At 36.5% G+C, this 22,010-nt stretch overlaps 1 protein-coding gene across 1 annotated transcript in view; it reads left to right on the top strand.

Annotated features, from left to right (window-relative positions):
- OLA1 (Obg like ATPase 1) overlaps positions 1 to 22,010 on the top strand; it is a 175,577-nt gene that overhangs the window by 11,524 nt on the left and 142,043 nt on the right. The window contains exons 3-4 of the mRNA XM_030326047.2: positions 4,120 to 4,263; positions 7,934 to 8,061. Of these exons, the coding sequence (XP_030181907.1) occupies positions 4,120 to 4,263; positions 7,934 to 8,061 (272 nt within the window). The remainder of the gene's footprint in view (positions 1 to 4,119; positions 4,264 to 7,933; positions 8,062 to 22,010) is intronic.

The following is a 22,010-nucleotide window of genomic DNA, read 5'->3' as shown; positions in this document are numbered from 1 at the left end:
AAATGTTTATTCAAGTCCTTTGTCCATGTATGTAACTTTTTAAGGTTACTTTTGTTGTTGTTGACTTACAGGAGTTCTTTATTCTAATATTCTGGATATTAACCCCTTATCAGACATATGATTTGCCATTATTTGTTCCCATTATATAGGTTGTCCTCACTCCCTTGATTATTTCCTTTGATGTGCAGAAGTTGTAAAATTTGATGGAATCTCATTTTTCTATTTTAGTTTTTGTTGCCTGTGCTTTTGGTATCATATCTAAGATGTCATTGCCAAGTCCAATGTCATGAGGTCTTTCCCTTATGTTTTCTTCTAGGAGTATTATAGCTTTAGGTCCTACATTTAGGTCCTTAATTCATTTTGAGTTAATTTTTGTATATGGTATAAGGTAAGGCTCCAACTTCATTCTTTTGCGTGTGGCTGTCCAGTTTTCTCAACATCATTTGTTGAAGAGACAGTTTCTTCCCCATTTTGTGGTCTTGGCAGCCTTGTTGATGATCATTCGACCATATATGTAAGGGTTTATTTCTGAGCTCTCTACATCCTATTCCACTGGTCTCTGTGTCTATTTTTATGTTAGTTCCACATTGTTTTTACTATTGTAGCTTTACTGTAACTTTGTAATATATTTTGATAACAGAAATCATGCTATGGACTTTTGGGAATAATACCATGGAGGTGAAGTATCTTTCTCATGGCATCATATTTAGGGGTATATGATATCGACACAACTTATTACTGGTGATATTAACCTTGATCACTGGGTAAGGTGGTATCTGCCAGATTTCTTCACTGTAGAAGTATCCTTTTTTCCTTTCTATACTCCATCAAGTAGAAGCAAGTCACTAAGTCCAACCCACACTCAAGAAGAAGGGAATGAAGCTCCACCTCCAGAAGGAAGGAGTATCAAAAAATTCATGGACATTTGTTAAAACCACCCACAGTATTATTAATATGATAGGGGAAGGATATTTTGAGGCTATTCAAGTATCCTGTTTCTCTTTACAGTTTCCCTGACTAAATTTTATTATTCCTCAGTGGATTTTGCCTGCCCCAGTTATTTTAGTATGGTGTTCCAATGGTGATTTTCTACTTCCTCTATTCCTTTTATGTTATTATTTGAAATCTGTAAGGAAGATTTATCTTTTTCCCCATATTTAGTTATTTATTTGATTGTTTACGTAGTTCTATTTGGACTCACTGAAATTCGTTTTATTCTTTGGGTTGTAATCCAGTGTCCTCAGTATTTATTTTGTTACTCAAATTTTTCTGGCTTTGACCATTGGGAATTCTTTCAGGTTGCCTCCTGTGTCCTTTTGACATACCCGCATCTTTGTTTTTGTTTCTGTTTTCTTTTTTAACCATTTCCTCTCTGACACTGTAAGATGTTTCAGGCTATTATTATATTTTTCCTGTCCCAGCCTTGTCTCCAGGAAGCCCTGGTTCTGTAATTGGAGAATGGTATTTAGAAACTAAGATCCGGCCCTGCGTATGATTTTCGCTGCTGAGGTGTTACTGCTTGTAGACCCTGTCACCTCATAGAGTTAGAAAATACATGTGGTTATACTAAATCATGTATACAGGTATTAGTATCCATTTCTGTCAGCTGTGTTTATTTCTGTTACCTATCAGATAGATACTTTTTGACAGTTTAGTGAAAGAACATTCTACTTTCTTCCATGTTTTGGACGTGTGTTTTATAAATGGTTAATTCAGAATGCTGTGGGAATTTGCATTGGCATCCTGACTTCCCAATACATATTGTAATTTTGCATAAGATTTTAGATAAAACAACTTTTCAGTCAGATTTACTTTATTACAGTAATATATGTAATTTCACAAATATTTAAGTCCTAAATGGAGGGGCACTCATAAAGTCTAGACTCTTTTTTTCTTTTTAATGCTGTCATTGCTGAAATAATATTTATGTAAGCCCGTTCTTTTATAAGAGAGAGTCTTAACAATTTTGAATCTTTCTTCTATTTTGAAGCTTTAATAATAACCTTAAGGGATCTAAATGTGTGTGTGTGTGTGTGTGTGTGTGTGTGTGTGTGTGTGTGTGTGTGTAAAATCCTCATTTCACAAAAGACTTATGGGCTTTAACATGCTAGATGAGGGCAAAGCTTTTAAATTCTTTGCTTTTACAAGGCTTTCTTTTAATAGATTTGAATGGATCAAAATGTCTTGTCACTGAAGCCTCTAGTAATAATCCTTAGAAAAATTTCCTTTTTCTAGTTCCTTATTTTTACTTTTTTGTATTTATAAAACTCTTGGAAGGTACAAATGACCTTTTATGAAATTTAAAATCGATGGCCAAGTTGAGACATTTTGTGTAAATGGGGATTTGTCTTCCAAGTTTAGTTTGACCGTATATAAGAATTTTTTCAGCCTAAGACATAATGGGACTTTCTTTTGCTATGTTTTTCTGTATGTTTTAAGGGATAATTTTTTTGTCTAAGTATAAAACATTTTTGTTAAGGTGGGCAGTCAAAAATACTATCTTTTTGTTTTTTAAGTTTATTTATTTTGAGAGAGTAAGTATGCACGAGTAGGGGAAGGGGAGAGAGAGAGAGAATCACATGTGGGGATTGAACTCATGAACTGTGAGATCGGGACCTGAGTCAAAGCTGGACACTTAACTGACTGAGACATCCAGGTGTCCCCAAATACTATCTTAATGATAGCCATAAATTTGAAAATAACTCCATAAATCCTCTGGCCTTTTTATATTGTAATTACGATGACTGTGGTAATACTACAATTTTTAAATTGTAATACTACAATTTTTAAATTTAAATTTTAGGACTATAATATAAAAAAATACAATTGTGCCCCCCACAAAAGGCACAAGTGTTCTGTAAGTGTTTGTATTAATTAATATATTTACATTTTACTTTAAGTGTTTCTACTGTAACATTATTTTATAATATTTTCATTGCAGGAATAAAATGTTCTAGTTAAATTTTAGATAAATAGGACTGATGGGTGATTCTGGCAACCAGTTTATTTTTTTGTGGGAAGAGGAATAAGCTAAAGGGAGTGGATCAGTTTATGTCACCATTTAGTTCACACATTTTATAGTTTTCCCTGTTGGGAGAAGTATACTGAGATATTTCTGAAATATCTCAGAAAACTGGTTATGTTCTTCGGGTCCTCCAGGTCTCCTTTGAAGGAAAGTACCAGCTTGACAATAACGACATAATCTGTAACTATTTCCTCAATTCCTCCAGTTAAAAAAAAAAAATTATGTGTAATGGTAATTTTCATTTTAAATCCTTATCTGAATGCTATAGTCCTGGAAATTTCTGGAGCAAGAAAATGCACTGTAGTGAATTCTCTGCTATCCATATTAGTGATGGAATTGGAAAATAGTACAGACTAGATCAATTTTACTCTATGATTTTTGACTCTATGATTATCATATTTTAGAAATGTAGTTGATATTAATAGGAGTTGACATTCTCTGAGCATGTATTACCTGATAAGAATCTGATAATTAGAGCATTAGCAACAGTTTATTTATTATGAATAGGTTTTTTCTTGATTTGTTGTACCTTGAAAAAATTCACATTTTGGTTTTTCATAATTCACAATTCATAACTCTAGACTTGACAGTAATCTTTATGACTAACAATTAGGAGCTCCAGCTTCCCATTTCCTATTAGACAATTAGCATCTGTTTCCCAATTCAGAATGCTTGGGAAGTGACCTAGCTAGATGCACACCTCTCTTTATGCTAGAGAAGATTATATTAGATACAGGCAAAGTGATACTGGTACTACCAAATACTTTAGGAATAAAATAGTTTTTATAATATGTGAAACTAGCTATCACTTATAACAAAGATTCTTCGGGAAAATGCTTTTCAAGTTTCAGATAGACTGAGATAGGAACATCATCTATAAATCATGAGTTTTACTGTTGTAGATTTCATTCTTTTCTGTTAGTAAAAAAACTCATTTATAAGCAAATTTCATTCATTTCTCTTATTCTCCACCTTCCTTTTCCTGATTGGTTTTATAATTATCATGGATCTTATTGAGCACTGAAATGAGAATGAGATAAATTTTTCTCAGTGTTAGCCCAAGAATTGATTGAAATTGTTTTTGTTTCTTTTAGGAAATCCACCTTCTTCAATGTATTAACCAATAGTCAGGCTTCAGCAGAAAACTTCCCATTCTGCACTATTGATCCTAATGAGAGCAGAGTACCTGTGCCAGATGAAAGGTTTGACTTTCTTTGCCAGTACCACAAACCAGCAAGGTAAGAAAATCTTTATGCTATTATTTATTTGGTGGCCCTATATAGACGCAGTAAATATGTGTAAATGATGTATTTAAAATCATATACGGGGCGCCTGGCTGGCTTGGTTGCTGGAACATGCATCTCCTCATCTCCGGGTTGTGAGTTCGAGCCACAAGTGTGGTGTAGAGTTTACTTTAAAATAAATAAGTAAGTAAGTAAGTAAATAAATAAAATCATTTAGAAGTTTTTTTTGTCCAGAATTTATGGTTGTATTATGGGTGATTATAAAAATAATGTAGGGCATAGAGAAAGGTGAGGAAGGATACATCTGGCAGTTAACATTGCAGTTACTTTTTTTCTGAGGAGTATGAAATAGAGGGAGTAAGCAGCCTGTATAATATTCCATTCATGTGGGGCGCCTGGGTGGCTCAGTCGGTTAAGTGTCTGACTTCGGCTCAGGTCATGATCTCACGGTCCGTGAGTTCGAGCCCCGCGTTGGGCTCTGTGCTGACAGCTCAGAGCCTGGAGCCTGTTTCAGATTCTGTGTCTCCCTCTCTCTCTGCCCCTCCCCTGTTCATGCTCTGTCTCTCTCTGTCTCAAAAATAAACAAACACTAAAAAAAAAAAATTAAAAAAAAATATTCCATTCATGTAAAATTATATGTGTGCATGTATATTCATAGGAAAATATATGAAGCTGTTTGATGGTTATCTTTGGGTAGTGGAATTTTTAGGTGCTTTTTACTTTTTCATATTCTGTATCATTTGAGGTTTTTGTAACAATTTAGTTTGCCTTTAGTTTCTCACTATTTTAGATGTGGTGATAAATCCTAAGTTTCTGTCTCTATTCCTGAATTTGCCTTCTTGATATTGGCACCTGCATGACTAAATAAGCGCCTCAGACTTGACATGTCCAAAATGGACCTCTTGATTTTCATCCTGCCTGTGCCAAGTTTGTTCTTTAAGACTTTCATATTTCAGTAAATAGCACTATTATTTTCCCAGTTGCTTAAGTCAAAGTCCAAGATTTATCTTTGATACCTCTTTCATCATCTCTAGATCTAGTCTATAAGCAATTCTTATGAGTACTAATCACAAAATATATACCACATTTATTTAGTTTTTCTACTTTCATCCATTTGTTTGAGTATCCATTTTTTTTTATGAATTAAGAATTATAATGATGATTGCCATATGATTTTATAATTCTATCCATTTGTTTATCATTTATTGGCATTCTTCTGTAAGGAAGAGCTTTCTTGTCTGCATTTATTCACTCATGTATTCATTCATGTGTTACTCAGTTGGTTACAATGTCACAGTCATTGGGCATAGTTCAAATTACATTCCTGAAATTGGCTCCTCAAAGTGACTTCTGTTTTCTTTTTAAATGTGTGTGTGTGTGTTTTAGGTTGTTTATTTATTTTGAGAGAGAGAGAACTCTTGTGCCTGTGTGAGGGGGTGGGGGGGGGTGGGGAGTGAGAGAGAGAGCCCAATATGGGGCTTGAACTCATGAACTGTGAAGTATGACCTGAGCCGAAACCAAGAGTTGGATGTTTAACCAATTGAACCACCCAAGAGCCCCTGTTTTCTCTTTAAAACCTTTTTATTTTTAAAAGATTGCAAATTATACAAAAGAGGCAAAATTACTCATAGAATGCTTATGTGGCCTTCTCCCAAGTTTCTTTGAACCTTTGATAGTGAGTTGCAGACATGATGCCACATTGCACTTCCATTCTTCCATTTGTATTTACTAAATACAGACCATTCTCTTACATTCCCACAGTAAATCACCAATCAGGGCATTAACATTGATACAGCATTACCATCTGATTCATAGATTCCATTTAGATTTCTCCAGTTGTCCCATTGATGTGCCTATTTGTTCAATTCCTTTATATGTAGCCAGTCTTTTGACCCCTCTGGCTTGTTGACTGATTTGGAGCTGCTGATTTGATCCCTGGCTACTGCTAGATTGCTCTCCTGCCAAGATGCCTTGTACAGGCCCCGGTTGCTATTGTGCTGCCTTTTCTCCCCATTCTGACTCTTTAGATGTGGGCCCTTGTCACTGCTAGACTGTGTGGTCATGTGACATTGCTGAAATTCTTCAGAGACCTGAAGAGAAAAACAATAGCAATAAGGCTCTTAGACTTCAAATTTGTTGAAATTTTAGGCAATGAGGGGATTAACTTCTCAAAATTTCCTTTTTCTTTTGTCAGTGAACATTGATTAAATGCCTTAATGGAAATAAAAAGATTGAATGGGGGTGTGTGCCTGGGTGGTTTAGTCGGTTAGGCTGCTGACTTGGGCTCAGGTTTTCTCATGGTTTGTGAGTTCGAGCCCCGTGTTGGGCTCTGTGCTGACAGTTCAGAGCCTGGAGCCTGCTTCAGATTCTGTGTCTCCCTCTCTGTCTGCCCCTCCCCCGATCACACTCTGTCTTTCTCTATCAAAAACAAGTAAACATTAAAAAAATTAAAAAATAAAGTTATATGTGGATATTTGCACGGGGGTTGGCACCCCTCACCCCTGTTTTGCTCAAGGGTCAACTTAATCTCCATATTTACGTGACTGACTGACTGGCTTTCATAACTTGGTTTCTAACTTGTGTTAATTGTACCTTATTTTGAGCAAAGCAAAAGTTATTTCGTATATACCTCTATTTGTGTTGCTGTTGTTAACCACCAGGTTATTACTGTGCTGATAACTGGGACATTTTTCATTTATATAACCTATGTGATGATTTTTTTTAAGTTATTTATTTTGAGGAGGGGAGAGGGGCAGAGAGAGAGGGAGAAGAGAATCTTAAGCAGTCTCCTTGTTGCCAGCACAGAGCCTGACACAGGGCTTGATCCCATGAATGAAATGATGACCGTAGCCGAGATTAAGAGCTGGTTGCTTAACTGACTGGGGCGCCCCAGCCTACATGATGATTAAATGCAAATCCAGATATACTGTGTTTGAATCCTATTTTTGTTACCACTAGCTGAGTGATCCCCTGTATATAAATAGGTTTCTTAACTCCTCTCAGGCCCAATTTCTTCATCTTTAAAGTAGGTTTAATAAGTAGCACTTACCTAATGGAGTTGTTTTGAACTTTGAGTGATTCATGTAAAGCAGTTAGTCCAGTGCCAGTCACAAGTTATGTTGGCTCATTCTGTGGCGATCACCTTCCCTTGTTACAGTGTACTCTTTAAATGTTCTCCACTGCGTTTGTGTCTTTACACATGGGCCAACAGAACAGTATAGTAAAATTAATGGTATGAGGGTTTTTTTTAATGTTTACTTAATTTTGAGAGAGAAAGAGAGCATGTGCACATATGAATGTGCACGAGTGAGGGAGGGGCAGAGAGAGAGAGAGGGCGAGAGAATCTGAAGCAGGCTCTGTCCGCACTGATAGCAGAGCTCGAACTCACAAACTGTGAGATCATTACCTTAGCTGAAGTCGGATGCTTAACTGACTGAACCACCCAGGAACCCTGAGTTTTTTGTTTTTTGTTTTAAAAGTTTGTTTATTTTGAGATAGAGAGCAAGTGAGCAGATGAGGGACAGAGAGAGACAGAGGGGGAGAGAGAGAGAGCCCCAAACAGGTTCGGTTCCACACTGACAGAGTGGAGCTGGACGTGGGGCTTGATCTCACAAAAACAATTTCTTAGTATTGTTTTATAATAAAACCATCTTTTGTTTTTTAGCAAAATTCCTGCCTTTCTAAATGTGGTGGATATTGCTGGACTTGTGAAAGGAGCTCACAATGGGCAAGGCCTGGGAAATGCCTTTTTATCTCATATCAGTGCCTGTGATGGAATCTTTCATCTAACACGTAAGTACAGTTGTTTATTTAATTCATTCATTTCATTAATAGTTATATTTCCATTATTGCTCAAATAAAATTAGAAATGACTGACTAATAGAAGATTTGCCTAGCTTCACAAGATGAATCATGGATTGGTCTGCTAATTGTGACTTTAGTGTTATTTACTATCATTTCCATATAAGAAGGCGTATTCCAAAGCAAGTATATGCCGTATTGATACTTCAGTTGAATTTCATCCCTTATTCTGGATTAGATCCACTGGGAAGTGTTTCTATGTGGAAGTAATTTTGTTGATTATAAAGCATTTTGACATTTTCTTAACTTGTGGAACTTTTCTGCATTCTTGGTTTTCTATGTGTTGAGAGGGCAGGATTGATACCGGAGAGGATTCCATTATTTCAGAGGTTATTTATTAGAGATGACAGGGTTAAGGAGAAACTATAGACCAGCTATTCCTTAATGGGGGGGGGGGTATACAGCAAAGGGAACAACCTGTTAGAACTAGGTGTTAATGTTCTTTTGACTACAAAAGTGAGTCAAGAATATAGTAATTCTCTGATAGAAAGGTTTAGGTTGGGCTTCGGTTAAGGTTCAGGTCAAGACTGCACTGCAGGATATTTTAATGGTCTGGTGTTGTAATGAACGAATCTATGCAAATGAAGGAAACTCCAGGTTAGAGGTACAGGCCAGTTGTGGTCTGATTTAGTGCTTTTAGTTTGTTTCTGGTCCAAGACTAGATAACTATAGCAATTATAAATGAGCATTTAGAAAATTTGATAGCCATTTGACTGAGAAATTTGTCATTTGAATCTAATAAGTTGTATTAGCATTTATGCTAATTAGTATTATAAAGTACTGATACTAATTTATAAAATAATAAGATAGTAATACTAAATACTAAAATAAATTATATTAGTATTTACACTAATTAGTACTAATTGTCTAGTATTTTTGTAGGTTTTTTAAAAAATTCATTTGCCTAGTAATTCATTTTTATTGTATTTTACAAAAGTCCACCTCAGATAGTTTGAGAAGCACTGATTTAATTGGGTGGAGGTATATAGACACCTTCTGGAAGGGTTTGAGGTGCAGGTGAAGACTAGGGTTATGGTTGGGGTTGCTTGGGTGGGAGGGTGGAATTCAATAATGTAGAGTAGTGTTACTTAAAGCCTTACATTGGTAAGAGCCTTTGTTTTCCCGACACTTTGACTTTTTACTGGTTCTGGTGACTGATGTGAGAGTTTCAAAGAGATTTGGAATCAAGTGTGACTCCTGGGTTTTTGGACTGGGCCAGTTGAATGAATCTTGATGCCATTCACTGAAATGTTAAATGTAAAAGGACCAAGAAGTCTTGGGAGAGAGTTGATGAGGTCAGTTTGGGACAGTTTCTTTGCATTTTTGAGCCTAGGACATACAGATAGAAGATATCTTTAAGAAAGTAGGATTGATAGGGCAGGTGTGACAGGAAGATGGGGGTAAGAGAACTGAAGTTTTGGGTGTGAGAGGGATTGAACTGATGGATGGAATAGAGCTTGACATGAGGTAGGAGGGAACATAGGAGAGGACTGAAAAATGGAAGGGTCATGGATCTGATTACCTGAGGAGGTATGATATGTTGTGTATAATGGGGTGTGTGCTTAGAAAGGGATATTTGGGGGCACCTGGGTGGCTCAGTCGGTTAAGTATTTGACTTCAGCTCAGCTCATGATCTTGCGGTTTGTGAGTTCGAGCCTCGTGTTGGGCTCTGCTGACAGCCTGGAGCCTACTTTGGATTCTATGCCTCTCTCTCTCTCTGCCCTTCCCCCACCCATGCTCTGCGTCTCTCTCTTAAAAATAAATAAACATTAAAAAAAAGGAAAGGGATATTTGACTTAAAATTTTCTGAAGTGGAGCAGTTCAGGGTGATGGTAAGATCCTGATAATGGCCTAAAACCATCAGTAAATGTAATCAAGTCTTTGGTTTGTTATCTGTTGTATAACATTCATCTGTTTTTCTAACCCTTAGGGAAAATGAATTTGGTTAGGAGCATATATACTTTATTGCATTTCATTCAGGCTAAAACTATTATAAAGAAAAAAAAAGTCTGTTTAAACTAGATACCCTGGTTTCTTATAGTAATTTGATTTCAGAGGTATTAACTTGTAAAAATATGCATCTTAAAATTGATGATATACGGTATATATTATTGTATAGTGCATAGAACCTAGGATGATAGTTGTATAACCAGAAATTTCAAAACATCTTCATGGAATTACAATCAGTAAAAAAGACTTGTAGAGATTAAATAGATACAATGATTACCTTGAAGCTGTGAAAATTGGGAATTCTTTAATTCTAAATTATAATATATTTTTGTCTTTAACAATCAGATTATGGAATGAGTGTGAAAAAAGATTTTATCTTTCATATTACTCATTATTTAAAGATTATTTTCTTCAAATATCTTAAAGTCACCAGAAATGCAGTTGACTTGTTTATTTATTAAATAGTAAATGCTTTGTGTTCTGGGTGCTGGAAATAGATAGTGGGTGGCAGAATCTAACATTCTCTGGTTTTATGAAGCTTCTAGTCTGGTAGTGGAAATAAACACTGAATCATTATATTAATAAATGTGTAATCACATTGTTGGATTTGTACTTTTTTTTTTTTTTACCTCACTGGGGAATTGCTTACTTATTTGCTTATTACCATGTTTGAAACTTGTTTGAATTCTTAAGTTCATCATTTCTTATTTTGGTGAAAAAAATCAGTTTTCTGTGTTTATATTTTTTAGTTTTTCTGTTTTTGTTTTAGATAGTTGAATTAAAGCTACCAAGGAAGGGGATGGGGCATCTGGCTGGCTCCGTTGGCAGGGCATGTGACTTTTGATCTCAGGGTCATGAGTTTGAGTCCCACACTGGGTGTGGAGATGATTTTAAAAAAAACTACTAAGGAAAGGGACAGCATCGTGATGATATCTATTAGTGTCTAGGGCACTTTTAAGCTTTCCATTAGAACATGTGAAAGTTAGGAGAGAGAAAAAATTATGAGTGGGAAATTTTGGTTTATTTATTAATTTATTAATGCTATGCTTCTCTCCATTAATTTAATTTTTAAAAATTAAACTTTCTCTCACCTTGTTTACTTCCCTTGGTTATTAGGCATTTGTAAATACCTACATTGCCTCAAAAATGTATTCTTGTTTTAAATATAAATACTTTGACAGGTTTTCTTTGGCTTTAAATCATTAGCTCACTCTATCTTATTAATTTGACATATTAAAATTTTTTTATGTTGTTTATTTTATTTTGAGAGAGAGAGAGAGAGAGCAAGCACAAGCTGGGGAGGGACAGAGATAAGGAGAGAGAGAATTCCAAGCAGGTTCTGCACTATTAGTGCAGAGCCTGATGTGAGGCTGGAACTCACGAACCCTGAGATCATCATTGAGCTGAGATCAAGAGTCAGATGCTTAACCAACTGAGCCACCCACGTGCCCCTCATTTGACACATTATTTATGGAACACCTCTCTCAAGTGTGCTAGATGCTGAAGGATGTGATAGTGGGTAAGAACAGGTAAGACTCTTACCCTCAGAGAGCTTACAATACATGGAGGAGACAGACATTGAACAAATGGTCATATAAACACTAGATGCTATTCTCTGTGCACAAAGAGGAGAGACAGTAGTGTGCATGTGAGTGTGTAGTGTTGCCTTGAGGAAGTGATGGTTATGCTGACAGGTAAAGACTGAGTGGGAACAAACATATTAGGGGAAGGAGGAGGAGAAGGAGAGACTGATTATTTAGAGTAAATGGCTTGTTTAAAGGCCCTGTTGCCTTGAAAGAACTGTCAGTGTAGGTAAGATGAATGGTGAGGAATAGGAGGGATGGAAGAGAGCCAGGGAGGTAATTGGGGATCACCATGTCCACCATATTAAGGTTTAATGGCTTGAATATGAAGTTGTTTTTTTTTTTAATGTTTATTTTTGAGACAGAGAGAGAGACAGAATGTGAGTGGGTGAGGGGCACAGAGAGAGGGAGACACAGAATCTGAAGCAGGCTCCAGACCCTGAGCTGTCAGCACTGAGCCCAATGCAGGTTCCAACCCAGGATCTGTGAGATCATGACCGGAGTCGAAGTCGGACACTTAACGGACTGAACCACCCAGGTGCCCCTGAATAGTTTTAAATAGAGAGTTGGGGTAGGAATGCAGATTAAATTGTTCCAGGGGCTTACTTTGCAGTTACTCAGTTGAGTTATATTTTTAATGTTTTAAGAAATCAAAATGGAGTTAGGCACCAAGAATTTGAAATTTCATTCTGTCATAAAAAGATTATTTTCAAGATACTCATAATGATTTCCATAGATGTCTGGGCATGAAAAACATAGAATACTTCTTTTGTAAAAGGATCTATACACATTACTAAATTTGCTTACCTCTTAAATAGTGTTTTCTCCTTGTGAGGTTTGTTGCCTAATGTGTAGGTATTTCGGATCCCTTCTCCATTAATCATTAGAGTTGTCTTTAAAATTTTATTTTCAGGGGGTTTCTTGTTTGTAAAGTATTCTAATAAGGTAATGAGAGATACTAGAAATAATGAAAGATTATCTTGTTCACATGTACGCAGATACGGAGATAGACTTACCTTTTAAAGTGTGTTTTTAAAGTGACTGAATACTAACTCATAGCTATGGATTCAGCTACATAAATATGAATTTAATGTTTCAGCAACAAGGGTTGCTGAAGTGAAAGTCTTTTTTTTTTTTTTTTTTTTTTTTTTTTTTTACTGTTTATTTATTTTTGAAAGCATGAGAAAGGGAGGGTCAGAGAGAGATGGAGACAGAGTTTCCATCTGAGCTGTCAGCCCAGAGCCTGATGCGGGGCTTGAACTCATGAGCCATGAGATCTTGACCTGAGCCAAAGTTGGACACTTAATCGACTGAGCCACCCAGGCACCCAGTGAGAGTGAGTCTTAATGGGACACATAAAAATAAAAAAATTGCCAGACTTTGTATAATGGGAACTATTAAAGCTAATCTTTTATTCTGGTGAATGTTATAAACAAAGTTTTGTGGGAAGTATTTTTAATAGTACCAATGAGTCTTTTCTTATTAAAATTAATTTGAAAACAATCAGTTTTATTGCAGGGTGACTTTTTTTTCTTGCTCTATTTTAAATGCTTAAGGGGCGCCTGGGTGGCGCAGTCGGTTAAGCGTCCGACTTCAGCCAGGTCACGATCTCGCGGTCCGTGAGTTTGAGCCCCGCGTCAGGCTCTGGGCTGATGGCTCAGAGCCTGGAGCCTGTTTCCGATTCTGTGTCTCCCTCTCTCTCTGCCCCTCCCCCGTTCATGCTCTGTCTCTCTCTGTCCCAAAAATAAATAAACGTTGGAAAAAAAAATTAAAAAAAAAATGCTTAGAAAACTTTTGCAAAAGAACATTAATTGAAGAATGATCTAATAATGTGTTCATTATGTGAAACTTCTTAGGTAGGTTATTGAAGATACTCCTTTAGTGTGTTAAGCCAGTTTGTAGCAAACGTAGACTAATTTTATATAGGAGGTAGATATAATAATTTTTTTTTCTGCACATAGTAACATGGATTTATCTCAAAATAATTATGCTAAGTAGAAGCCAGTCCAAAAAAAGAGCATAAACTATATGATTCCATTTACATAAGATTTTAGAAAATACAAACTAATGTATCAGAAGGCAAATCAGTGGTTGCCTGGGGTCAAGGGGATGGGATGGGGTAAGGGGGAGGGATTACTAAGGGGCATGAAGAAACTTTTGGGGTGATGGATATGTTCATAATCTTGTGGTGATGGTATCACAGGTATATACATACTGTATATCAAATTTTACACTTTATGCACAGTTCACTAAATGTTAATTTTTTACTTCATAAAAGTAAGAGAAAGAAAAAGAAAAAAAAGGAAAAGGATGTGGAAATTAAAAACACACACACACACAATCTTTTATGTCACTTTTCCTTCTAGGGGAGTTTTGATTAGACTCTTTTACCTGATTGTATCAGTATAAGCATTGGAGATGTCATATTTCTAGATAATAATTAGCAGATTGGTACACTATTTGTATTGATTTACAAATCAGAATTCAACCTGACATTTTGTGAGTCTGGGGATTTGTGGAGAAGAAACTTGGATTTTGGTGCAATTAAAGTGAAATTATCTGTCTCTTTCATACATCAATATGATAAGTACAGATTCTTTTCAACTAGAGAATTCCTTAAAAATTCCAAAATATTACTTATTGGCAACTTTGTTAGTAAGTTTGTTGGGCAACACTTCTTTTTTTAAGTTTATTTATTTATTTTGAGAGAGAGAGAACCAGCAGGGCAGGGTCAGAGAGACAGGGAGAGAGAGAGAATCCCAAGCATGCTCTGCACTGACAGTGCAGAGCCTGACGTGGGGCTCAAACTCACAAACCGGAAGATCATAACCTCAGCTGAAATCAAGAGTTGGACGCTTAACCGACTGAGCCACCCAGGTGCCCCTGGGCAAAACCTTTTAAAAAAATTTCGTTTGTAGAGTTCAGGAGTTGTGTGTATTTTAGTTTTTAAATTACCATATCGTAAAATTGACTTATTTTGGCATACAGGTCTTTGAATTTCAGCATATGTATAGGTTTGTGTAACCACTGGCACACAGGGTGCAGAACACTTCACCTCAAAAATCCTCTTAGGCTATCCCTTTATAGTCACACTCTTGTCACCATGAAACATGATAGCTGTTGATCTGTTCTTCATCACTTGAGTTTTGTCTTTTTGAGAATGTTATATCAGTGAAAGAATAGGAATGTGCAGTGTTTTCATTTTGGAAAGATGTTTAAGGATGCAAACTAATGGTGTTATTAGCATATCCTCTGGGCCCATCCAGCAGACATGTTTCTGGAACCTAGGAGGGGCTGAAGTTATTCCAGAGGGGGTTGGTTTTCAGTGTTTTTTGTTCTTTACTTTTTCAGTTTTCTTTGATCTCATTCTTCTATTCTTTTATGGATCTTTTAAGTGTTTTTAAACAACACAGTGTTTCTTTCACTCTTGGTGTTTTGGGAAATACTACTCTTTTTTCTTTTTTTTTTTTTTTTTAAATTTTTTTTTCAACGTTTATTTTTGGGACAGAGAGAGACAGAGCATGAACGGGCGAGGGGCAGAGAGAGAGGGAGACACAGAATCGGAAACAGGCTCCAGGCTCTGAGCCGTCAGCCCAGAGCCCGACGCGGGGCTCGAACTCACGGACCGCGAGATCGTGACCTGGCTGAAGTCGGACGCTTAACCGACTGCGCCACCCAGGCGCCCCTACTCTTTTTTCTTTCAAAGCTTGCTTTTTAAAAATTCGTAACAAAATTGTTAAAATTTTAAAATTTAAGTCTTGAACTAACAGGTAGAACTGCCTATCTCTAAAACATAAAAGTGCCTGGAAATACAGAATGTTATGAAAATGGTAAGAATACTGTATTTGTCAGACTTTTCTACCAAAGAGCTCTCACAGCAAAGGATGAAGAACTTGGGGGCCTTTGGTACACAGTGCAGCCCCAGACACTTGACTTCAGGAAAAGTTTTGGCATCTCATGGTTTACTTTCCTCTGTACTTCCAGCAGTATGCAGTCCCCAACTTGAGAAGCAGGACTGTAGGTTGATATAAACACCCTAGACCTATCAAAAGACCTATCTGACCAAACAACTAGGTCCAGCTTATAATAATAATGACTATCTTTATAGCATTTTGTTTCTTTAGTGCTTTTTAAATTGTGAAGTCTTGATCATCAAGCAACCCAGTGAGATGTGTATTCCTTATTGTCATCCTCATTTTCAAATGAGAAAACCAAAGCTTAGATAGGTAAAATGATTTGCTCAAGTCACATAACTGAAAGGTGTCAGTCCCCGTGATTAAACCAGCTTTGTATGGCATCAGTCCTTCCTCTCCCACTCTTTCTGTCATGACCCATATCATTAACTGTAACTCTATGTTGTCAAATGTCTGGAAGAAATAGATGTTTGAGTGAAAACTTTGACAGTGTATGGAAAAGGTACCTCATTTTCTGAGGACTAAAGGTAGCTTGTGTGTGTGTGTGTGTGTGTGTGTGTGTGTGTGTGTGTGTGTAAATTCTTATCTTAATTCCGGGATGTTTTCATACAGTGTTATATTAGTTTCAGATGTACAATACAGTGATTCAGCAATTCCATACATCACCCAGTGCTCATCACAAGTGTCGTCCTTAATCTCCTTTACTTATTTCATCCATCCCCCCACCTTTTCTCTGGTAAGCATCAGTTCTTTATCGTTAAGAGTCTGTTTCTTGCTTTTTCTCTTTTGCTTTCCTTTGTTCATTTGTTTCTTAAATTCCACATCTGAGTGAAATCATATGGTATTTCTTTTTCTCTCACTGACTTATTTCACTTAGTATTATGCTCTTTAGCTCTGTGTTGTTGCAAAAGGCAAGATTTTGTTCTTCTTTATATAAGGCTGAATAATAATCCATTGTAAAGGTAGCTTTTACTCTTGAAGCCTGTGCCAGAGCTCCATGGAGTAGCATTGGGGGACTCAGGTTACATTGTAATGTGTGCATGCTTTTGTAAGTACCTATTCAGGTAGAATATTTTGTTTCCAGTCATTTGTGTTGCTGAACAAAATACATAGGGTCTGATGAGTCTATTAAGTAGAAAGTCAGTAAAGGGTTTTGATGGATTCACTGCCAGTAGATTTCTTGTCTCTCTCTAGCACCTAGAATGTACCTTTCTCAATTTGCTTTACCTGTATTCAGCAAACAAGATAGGGGGTCTTTAAAAACTTCTATTAAGAGTTAAAAATAGTGGAATATAAAATCTTCTGTCAGCTCTATTGATAGGGGAAAATACATGTACTTTTGTTTGTTAAATGGAATATAAATTCTGCTTGGGTTAAGTTTATGATATAGTACTTTCATAATGTAAAAGAAAGCTCTTAACTTGAAAAGTGTTATTAATACATGCTGACTAAAGCAAAACCTTTTTAAATAGAGTTTTTAATAAGATTAAAGTTAACTTGAAGAGTTAATTTTCCCTGAAAACATGAGATGGAGGGGGGAGGGTTAAATGTGAGATAAGAATAAGGTTTTTATAAATTTAATACATAAATTACCAGCTTGAGGGAACCAAAACATAATACATTTGGATGACACATTAAGTGATTTTTTTTAATAAGTGACTTTTTAACAAGTGAGATGAATCATTTAGAGGATTCTGTTTATTTATTTTTATTTTTAGGGTTTTTTTTTTTTTCAGTTTATTTATTTATTTTGAGAGAGAACAAGTGGAGTAGGGGCAGAGAAAGAGGGGGAGGGAGAGAATCCCAAGCAGGCTCTGCGCTATAGGTGCAGAGTCTGATGCAGGGCTCAAACTCCACAAACCATGAGATCATGACCTGAGCTGAAACCAGGAGTCAGACGCTTAACTGACTGAGCCACCCGCCCCTAGAGGACTTTAAAGTAAACTTTAAGAGAGAATAGCTATTGCAAAAATTTGTTGACTAATTTAGGCAAATGTTAACGAGTCTACTTTATGAAAGCCCTATTGTCTTTTCAGTTACTTCTTCCCTGCCAAGGTAGTTGAATATACACATCTAAGACATAATATTCATTTTGAATGTTTTGTTGCAGGTAGGAAGAAACATGTACACCAGGTCTAGTTTCAGCAGCCCTGTGAATGAGAATGATGGGTTGTATGTGGGGGAAGGGGAGCACGGTTTGGTAGGCTGCTCCTGTGCTCCTGTCAGTCCTCTCTTGATACAGGTTTACATGGAAGTGGAGTTGGGAAGAGCTTGAAGTTCATAATTTCAGGTAGCAAAGTTGTGCTTCCAAAATACCCAACACTCATTTTATGCCTGAAAATAAGGTGCTGTTTACTGTGCTGGAATTTCTAGAATGTTAGACATATGTTGAGTTAAGCGTAACTCAAAAAAATGTTCATACATGTTTCTAAGGTTTCATGCCTCTTTTATGGCCTATCTCTTCAAGCTATTAAACAAAACAAATAGTTGACTTCGAAGGATTTCTTTCTTTTTTTTTATTCTCTATGCTTGTGTTGCTTGAATGAACATTCAATACTGACACAAAGAATGCCACAAAAATTGTATTTCAGTTGGAATTAATCTGTTTTGGCTTCCCTGCAAAAATACTTGCAGTCTTTTTAGTGTAATTCAGTTATTTTTATAAGTAGCTATTTATGACATCACAGAAGATAAACTTTAGATGAGAAATAAATTTCAGAGGCTAATTATCTTTCAACACAGAGACCTTACCTCAAATGTTTTTATGTATTTTATATTTAATGTACTTCCATGAAAGGATAAAGGGTTGTAATTGAAATTAGGGGGAAAAAAGAGCATTATCTCTGAGATTTTGTTGTGGATCACAATTTGAGAAGTGCTAACTAAAACTACAGTCTAGCCATGTTTATTTTAACAAAGGTGCAGTATCATAAACCCTGTATAAACACTAACTCGTTTACTCTTGTTAACAGCTCTGTAAGAAAGGTCCTGTTATTATCCTCATTTTGTAAATGAGGAATCCAAAGAGTAGAGGAGTTACAATACTTGCCCAAGATTACATTGTTAGTAATGCTAGCAGTAGGTAGAATCAGATTTTAAACTTACTTCTGGTTACAAAGTCCTTGCTCTGTGTTGGTTTAGTCTGTTAATCTATGCTGATAATTATCAATGCAAATAAAGAAGTCTTTTTTTTCAAATCACAAAAATTTTTATTAGTCTGTGAGCTCTTGAAACTTTTTGTCTATGCATCACTTCTCGGCCTTTTGGCTAAGATCAAGTGTAGACACTTTTTGTCTATGGACCCACTTTGAAAAACATTTGTCTAAATTCCAGAGAAGTTGCCTTGATGTTTATCAGTTCTAGGTCAAGCAGTTTTAAATAATACCCAAATTACGTAATAAAAAGACCATGGAAAATTCTTTGTAAATTCCTAAAGGGAAAGGATGACTTTATTTAGAGAAAAACATTATGTGGCTTAGGCTTTTAGTAACAAAGATGACAAAACATATGTCAGAAAGAGAATGCATTCGAATTTACTCTCACACGTTCTTTTTTCTGGTATTTTCATTTTTTTATTTATGGAGTAAATAGACAAGTGATCAGTAACTGAGGTCCTGGCAGTGTCTGTAGCAGCCTTCATTAGTCTTTTAGATGGTAACTTCATTTTGGAGGTTGTATGGAACTTACATGTAACATTTGACGGTGTGACTTAATGTGACTTAATGTGCTCTGTTCATAGCAATCCTGTAGGGGAGGTAGTATGTCTGTTTTAAAGATGAGAAAACCGAGGAGGCTTTAAGAGACTAGGAAATTAGGCCATAATTAACAAAACTGATGAACCACCAGAGCTATGATTTGAATTCAGGTCTGCCTGAAATGATGCAGCTGGCAGTGCTTAAAAATCTATAAGCAGTTGGATGGTTATTTATCTGAAATATAAATTGTTTTCTTTGGTCTCAATGTCAAACTATTTGAATGTTGGTGATGTTCTAAATAATCATTCCCCTACTTAATTGTCCCCCACACCCCGAAAGTATCTTGAAGGTTTGAAATTATGCAGAAATTTTTTCTTGTGCTAGCTGTATCTATCTCCTAGTTACCTGTCCACCTACCTACCTTCCTTCTTTCCTCTCTCCCTCCCTCCATTCCTTCTTTCCTTCTTTGTTTCTTTCTTTGTTATTGAGGTATAGTTGACAAGCTGTATTATTCTTTTAGCTAACTGCTTTTGGGATTTTTGAGCCACACAGAACATATTCTAATGGTTTGTATGATTTTTTATTTTTTAATTTTTTTAATGTTTACTTATTTTTGAGAGAGAGAGAGTCGGAGTGTGAGCAGGGGAGGGGCAGAGAGAGAGAGGGAAACACAGAAGCCGAAGCAGGCTCCAGGCTCTGAGCTGTCAGCACAGAGCCCAATACGAGGTTCGAACCCACCAACTGGGAAATCATGACCTGAGCCGAAGTCAGATGCTTAACCTGTTGAGCCACCCAGGCACCCCTGGTTTGTATGATGTTTTATTTTTTTTTTATTTTTTTATTTTTATTTTTATTTTTTTTAATTTTTTTTTTCAACGTTTATTTATTTTTGGGACAGAGAGAGACAGAGCATGAACGGGGGAGGGGCAGAGAGAGAGGGAGACACAGAATGGGAAACAGGGTCCAGGCTCTGAGCCATCAGCCCAGAGCCTGACGCGGGGCTCGAACTCACGGACCGCGAGATCGTGACCTGGCTGAAGTCGGACGCTTAACCGACTGCGCCACCCAGGCGCCCCTGTATGATGTTTTAAAAGTGAAAAAATTGGGGCACCTGGGTGGCTCAGTCGGTTGGGCGTCCGACTTCAGCTCAGGTCACGATCTCGCGGTCTGTGAGTTCGAGCCCCGCATTGGGCTCTGGGCTGATGGCTCAGAGCCTGGAGCCTGCTTCCGATTCTGTGTCTCCCTCTCTCTCTGCCCCTCCCCCGTTCATGCTCTGTCTCTCTCTGTCTCAAAAATAAATAAACGTTAAAAAAAAAAATTAAAAAAAAAAAAAAGTGAAAAAATTTCTCCATATTTTTGGCATAATTGTCACACATTTTGGGTAAACAACTTTGAATAGCTATGGTTATGCCCATTGCTAATTATGTGATACTAACTGTAGATCAGGAATTCTTTATGAATTCTCTGTGAATATATTCTTTTTAACTTTTTTTTTTTTTTTTTTTTTTTTTTACTGACCTTACCATTGAGAAAGAAATAACAGTTTCTGGTGTCTGAAAAAAACACTAGAAATTAACGTTCTAAAAGTTCTTTAATGGATTAACAACTTTTGAAAATAAAATAGATATCCTTTATACTTCGTATATACCACTTCTATGGGAGATTTTGTTGTGAACATCTATTGTAAAAAGCTAAACACTATTTTTTTAATTTTTTTGAAACTCATTACCATATTTCCTTAATAGGCTGGTTATGTATATAAGCTGAAGGAGATTTTTAATTTTTTTATTTAAAAAAATTAATTAAAAGAAAACTCTATGCTGAACATGGCACTTGAACTCAGGATCCTAAGGTCAAGAGTTGCATGCTCTACCAACTGAGCTAGCCAGGTGCCCCTGAAGGAGCTCTTTAAAATTTGGAACAAAACCTAAGTCTTCATTTACTTTGGATCAGAAATGCAACTGTTTGATGTTTAGGGTGTGCTTTTCGAAACGGTACCTTAAAAATTAGTTACTGGTTAAATAATAGTAAAGATAAAAATGAAAGGGAAAAAAATCAGAATCATGTTAGCATAATGCAACTATTTTATTATTTTGCATTTTAGTCCAGTGCTTAAAGTGGAAAGAGTGTGGGTTTTGGAATCACAAAACTGAATGTGATTTATGGCTCTATATGATTGTGAAAAAGTAATACTAAGTCTTCGAACTTCATTTTTCTCATGTAAAATGTGGGTTGTAATACTACAGTTAAATTATTTGAAGTTTAAGAGATCATTCTATGTCATTGCGCATAGTCTTATTTTTAAAAAATTTTTATGTTTAGTTTTGAGAGAAAGAGACAGAACGTGAGTGGAGGAGGGGCATAGAGAGAGAGGGAGACACAGAATCTGAAGCAGGTTCCAGGTTCCAGGCTCTGAGCTGTCAGCTCAGAGCCCTGCGCAGGGCTCGAACCCACCAACCACGAGATCATGACCTGAGCTGCAGTCAGACACCCAACCTACTGAGCCACCCAGGTGCCCTGCACATAGACTTATTTTTCATGTTGTTACATTGGTGTAGTCTTTTTGATGAATATAGGTTTTTAATTTCAACATTTAAAAGAAAAAAAATTTTTAAGGTTTATTCATTCTTGAGAGACAGAGCATGAATGTGGGAGATGCAGAGTGAGTGAGAGAGGGAGACGCAGAATCTGAAGCAGGCTCCAGGCTCCCTGCTGTCAGCACAGAGCCCAATGCGGGG

The sequence above is a fragment of the Lynx canadensis genome, chromosome C1 (genome assembly GCF_007474595.2).
Source record: "Lynx canadensis isolate LIC74 chromosome C1, mLynCan4.pri.v2, whole genome shotgun sequence".
Lineage (NCBI taxonomy): Eukaryota > Metazoa > Chordata > Mammalia > Carnivora > Felidae > Lynx > Lynx canadensis.
This window is presented reverse-complemented; position numbering and strand designations above follow the sequence as displayed.